The sequence below is a fragment of the Protopterus annectens genome, chromosome 2.part1 (assembly GCF_019279795.1).
Source record: "Protopterus annectens isolate FY-2018-M chromosome 2.part1, PAN1.0, whole genome shotgun sequence".
In the NCBI taxonomy this organism is placed as follows: domain Eukaryota; kingdom Metazoa; phylum Chordata; order Ceratodontiformes; family Protopteridae; genus Protopterus; species Protopterus annectens.
The window spans coordinates 1,121,704,071-1,121,710,070 of record NC_056729.1 but is presented as its reverse complement, the minus strand read 5'-3'; the positions used below and the strand labels follow the sequence as shown (position 1 = coordinate 1,121,710,070).

At 38.0% G+C, this 6,000-nt stretch overlaps 1 protein-coding gene across 1 annotated transcript in view; it reads left to right on the top strand.

Moving 5' to 3' along the window:
- Positions 1-6,000, top strand: part of LOC122794350 (macoilin-like) — a 990,560-nt gene that overhangs the window by 24,222 nt on the left and 960,338 nt on the right. The window contains exon 2 of the mRNA XM_044062667.1: positions 5,727-5,868. Within this exon, the coding sequence (XP_043918602.1) occupies positions 5,727-5,868 (142 nt within the window). The remainder of the gene's footprint in view (positions 1-5,726; positions 5,869-6,000) is intronic.

Here is a 6,000-nt window from a genome sequence, read left to right as displayed (position 1 = left end):
TGCAGAAAAACAAGAATGAGATATAGATAATTGGTTCAACCAACAACTGATCAAGAATAAAGCAAAAACAAAAGAGGTTGAACAAAACTACAGCAGGCAGCAGATAAAAAAGAATTCTGTTTAATGGTAAGCGCTTTCGCAGCACATCAAGCTGCTTCATCAGACACACAATAAATGCAATGCCTTACTTTTAGACTAAAAACAACCAATAAAATAATTTGTTCAATTACATGGAGTAATAAATGCAATCCTTATTTAAAGACATAAACAAAAGCATGTCTATAATCAGTTTAAAAATAGTCATCTAGGCAGTAAACATTTAGAAATATAAACACATTGCACATAAATGTGAAAAATTAAAAAAAATAGTAAAAAAGTAATAAAAACAGTAGACATCTGTATGATATATCCCCAGGGGTGCTGAATCCAATGTCTTAGCCAAACATGTAGCTACACATGATCCTACACACATATTTAAGTTCATGGTGATGGAAATAATCCCCAAGAATGAAAGAGGGGGAAACATCAGAAATAAAACAGAGACAGCAGAGTTAGAATGGATTATACGGATGAGAGCTAGCATGGGCAGAGGCCTTAATGATATTACAGGCTAGGGGACTACCCAGATGACACACTCCTTTCAGAAACATTTTCATATGAGATTGCATTGAAAAATGGGGATCCATGGGCAACCATGCTGAAATGTCTGACTAATCAACCCTGATAGAGAATTAAAAAAGGCCAGAGGACAGTAACTCACACAAATAACATAGGACCTGAGAAACAGTAGCACTGAAAGGGTGCTGGTTCCTGTCTTGGCACCAAGTACAAATATTTTCCATGTGTGCTAGTATATGATTTTCTAGTTGCAGTTATTCTTGCCTCCTTTAATGCCTACTGTACATTGTCAGAAAATAGGAGCACAAATGACTGGATTATATCATCCAGTCATTTAGTGCAATTGTTTGGAGTCAGGATATATCAAATATCCCTTGACTTGTCTTGAGTAGGTGTAGCCTGTGAGGAAGATTGTGATAATTGCACCCTGGCCAGTTAGAAGGAAGAACCAATGATCCCTGGGACAGAAGAGAGTCACAACAGTGATCTTTGTAGAGACCTTCCAAATCTTTAGAATGACTGTATGTCAGTGGAAAGGGTGGAAAGCCTGCAGCAACATTCCTTTTCAAGGAAAAGAAAAATGCATCTATCTGGAGGTCTTCTTACATGGAGTCCAGGAGTACAATGTTGCCAATTGACTGATGTAAGTAGAGGCAAAAAAGATCTATTTGAGCTGTTCCCCATAGCTGGATTAATTCCAGGAAAACCCCCAATTTACTTTACATATCGTGAAGGTCTGTCCTGCTCCTGCTCAGTATGTCTGCCACACAGTTTTGCTCTGACTGTATGTAAGAAGCCTGTAGAGTGAGGTTTTGCTTGAAAATCTATATCCCAGGCTAACATGGCTAGTCTACACAAGGAGTAAGATCTGGTTCCTCCCTCCCTCATCATACTTTTTAAGCAACTCTAGAGCACATGTTCCAAAAAACAGCTCCTTACCCAAAGGAGCATTTAGTATCAGTATTTCAGCTTTGACATCTGGAAGGTTCTGAATACACAACCAATCAAACCTCCCCTTGACAGTTCCAATGGTAGCTGTCCTGATAGTGACATCAACAGAATTATAAGGACATTTCAAACAGTGGGTATCAACTTGAGACACAGAACCAATTAGGTTACATAAAAAGTTTTTTTTTTCCTCAGAAGAGGAAACAAATGCCATAATATTCCTGATGTTATCAAAAGAGTCAAGCCTAAACTTTAACATAAGAGCTTGACAGTGGAAAATTGTAAAAATAAGAGATGCAGAATAATACACTTTCTTCTGAAATCTATCAAAAGCCTTCCCATCTTATCAGAACAGGCATGGATTGTTATTGACCAGATTTTTAGCAGCAGCTGGGTTCACAAGAGAAATAACTGATGGTTCTGGTATGGGCTTAGTATATAAAAATGTATACAATTGAAGACCTTTATACAATATGCTGGCTATCACGCAAATTGCAAGCTGTGAACGAAACATCCTCCAGTAGTGAAAGAGCAGGAGGAATTGGAGTAGGTTCTGACAGATCCAGTTACAGTAAATCATAATATTTCTTTAGAGACAGTAGAACGCCATTATCTTCCCACTGCAACAACAGATTAATTCTGGAAAAAGTTGCTGAGAAAAAGAATCCTTCAAAGATACTGGCAGAAGCCGTTCTCTGCCCAGAATCTGAATTAGAAACCAAGAGAGACAAATTAGACACTGTACCTACACAATTATATCATGATTCAAAAACTTGAACTTCTTCAGAAAATGAAGAATCCAATTTTCTTTTAACAGAAACAGCTACTCTAGAAGGGTCAAGAGAGTGAACTGCACTCAGAGCTAAGCCAATAAATTACTCCTCTCCAAAGTAACTGAGACCGGAGTCAGCTCAGCTCCAGCTGAATAACATCTGGAACACATGGAAGGTGCCCTTGAAGCTTTGGAATCTGTATGGTGGTTGTATCTTGTACAGGATACGACCCATATATCTAAGGGAGTTGTAGTGCCAACATTTCAATAGTGAGCCTCTCTAGACCATACTTCTCTGTTCTTAAATGAATAATAGAACAAATTACAGCAACTTGAAAGCCTTATGACTTACTTTATTGCATCATTCAACACAGTATACCTGCCAATTTTAATATCCGAAAGGATGGATAAATGACCAACAGTTTATGGAACTACAGAAAACATCGGTACCTGAGAAACTCTTCCTGCAGTCACGGCCACATAAGTAAGATTTCTTTTATTTAGTCATCCATCTATGGCATAGATGCAGGTAAAATATATTCAGTCGATATATGGCTCACATCAGCATTTTCTTGTGTGCCAATGTTCTTCTCAGGAAAACTCTTTGAAGCAAAAGAATCAACAGCAGAAAGTGGAATTTATTTACTCCACAGTGGCATCCCTGTCACCTGCAACAGGAGTCATAGGTACTTCCTCGCCAAGCTTTTGTACAAATTGCTCCTCAGATAATCCACCAGAAGTACCATTTGTAACAAAAGCAATATAATCTGAAGCAGAAGAAACTTTCTCAGACACAGAAGCCTCCATGTTAGGTACATTTGTTTTCAATTCCATCAAGAAGTTTTCTCAAGTACTACCTATTGGCAAAGTAGGGGAAGCTTCCATGGTGCCATGGACAAAATATCTCCTAGTCAGTATGAATACCACCTTGAATCCCCCAACAAAAGAGTCCACTGATCTAGTTGGACTAACTAACCTAGTCAACAAAGGGTAGGACAATCAATCAGTCTATAAACCAGTCAATTAATTAGTCATTCTCAAAAGTCACACCAACAGTTGAGAAAGAAAGAAGTCCAGAGTGATCAATACATTTACTAAAGATGTTCTTTTTTGTATAAAACTTATAAATAGATAACATGTGCGTGTGTGTGTGTGTGTGTGTGTGTGTGTGTGTGTGTGTGTGTGTGTGCATGTGTGTGTGTGTGCGTGTGTGTGTGTGTGTGTGTGTGTGTGTGTGTGTGTGTGTGTGTGTGTGTGTGTGTGTGTGTGTATGCTTGTGCAGTTCATGTGTATTTGTTTGATGTATATTCCGCATATAACTTTCAGCACTGCGCGAGCCATGTGCAGATTTTGTGTATTTTAAGTATAATGTACATTCAGTATATAACTTTCAGCACTGTGCGAGCCATCTTGTTTCTGCTTTGGTAAATTTTAGCATGCCACATTCACACACACACACACACACAGACAGACACACACACACACACACACTGACAAACTGTCAGGCTGCATACAAATGGCAGGAAAACTTGATAAGATGAGTCAACAAATTTTAAATGGGAAATCATCCATGCAACAAATGTTATTTCCTGTAATGCATTTCCCCAGTCCCAGCTCCCCAAACTATATAGTGCTTGAATTGTTTTGCATGTACCGGGTGTACTGTAAAATCACAGTAGTGGAAGTACTATTTTAACCTTTTCAGGATATTTCACTTTTCCTCATGGTTATGCAACAACGGAGTTATTGCTTGTCCATGCTCTACATGGGAAGTTGCACTAAGCTTTTGCTGTCTACTGGCTGTCATCTTCTCATGGGGAGTTTTTTTATACTATGTTTTATCCACTTGATCTGTGTCTGATTTTGATTACCTCCACTTATATAATGTACAGCTCTGATCAAATTGTTTAGCCAGATATGTCTGACCACCTTTGCAATAGGCAGCTATGTGCAGTGTATTTATCCATTTTTTTTCTGAAAGATGAAACTACTGAAACTGCAGTCAAAGAAAACAGAACAAGAATCTAAGTGACAGTTATTTTGGCCCAAAAATCTTATGCTGAGCTGCTTTAAAAAGAGTACGCATTCAGTGCCCTGTTTGAGACATAAGGTTCCATTCCACATGGCACCAATCTGATCTTCCCCAGGAAAAATGTAAACATAAAGGACTATTCAAAATGCAGAAGTATGCTGGGATGAATTCAAAGTAGAGTAAGGCCACAATAGGAGCCATGGCTCACAGAGTATTGGCTAAGGGCTGATGGAACTGGATGCCTACTCCTCAAATTGTAAAACGGATTATTAGGAATAAATTCTAACATCAATCTTGCCACAATCCTAGTCCCCCCACAATACACACACACACACATACACACACACACACACACACACACACGCACACACTTCCCCATAACAGCTGCTGCATTTCCACAGCCTACATCTAGAAGGATGGCTTTGACCACAGCTGTGCTTTCTGCAATAGGTTTGCCCAGACACTCTAAATGTTTTCTGAAGAGGAAACACAACTAATATAATGGAAGGCTACTGTGGTGCCGTTTGGGTAAGAGGCTGCAGCAGCAGTTACTCTCTCACCACATACATAAAAGAGCAGTCTAAGAAGGATGTTGGGTCTTCTGTACTAGGCAGCTGCATTCAGACATATACGATACGTCAGTATATGTATGTACTTTACTGTTCACTATGTTTTTGCCAAGTCTGACACATGTAACCATAACCTGTAACCTGTGTGAAGGGCACAGTCTTTGGGCAAATTGTTCTACAATATGTAAATGTCACAGAGTATCACATTAACAATATAGGTGAAATGTTAAATCTTTTTTTTTTTGAAATCTACAGGAGTCAGTCAGTTGTATATATAAATAAGGCAAGGGTCAAGTAAGCTATTGAATGCAGCTACATTTAAAATAGTTATATTGTGGTAATAACCTGTGTTTTTTCACAATATATAATTAACCAGCAGTTTACCTGCAAAACTGTTAATCTATTGTTTTGACTTACTAGTGTGCAGTTTTATAATACTCAGGTTATTTCACAGACACCATTTCAGGTTAGCAAGTAGCTATACGTAAATATGACGGCATGCAGTATGTAATAAATTTATGTGCTTGTTTTAAAATAAAACTGTAATTTGCAAAAGCACCACATGAAAGTGGCCATCTGTGTTCACTGCCTTTGCAGGTAACTTGAGAACAATGTCTGGTGAGAACAATGTCTGGAAGGAATAAAAGACTCACTGAAACTGAACCAGTAGTCGAAAAAGGCAGATATATCTGTTGTAAGCCATTTAAATGAAATGGTATGATTTTGTGAATGAGTTTTATACCGTCTAGTTCTTGATAACTTGCATATCCTATATTATCTTTTTCAGTGCACTTACATTCCTGAAGTTTCTGGTAGCATGGCTATTCATTCTGGTGGCAGATTTTATCCTCGAATTCCGATTTGAGTACTTGTGGCCATGCTGGCTTTTTATTGGGAGTGTTTATACTTTTTTTCATTGCCATGGTTTGGTAAGCTACTGTAGATTCCTTTGATTTTATATAATGTAATTTTGTAATGGATCCTTGTGTTGTATTTGCATTGTTTTAGAATATTTATAATGGATTTGATATCTTACAGCTACAGAAGTAAAAATTTGTTTT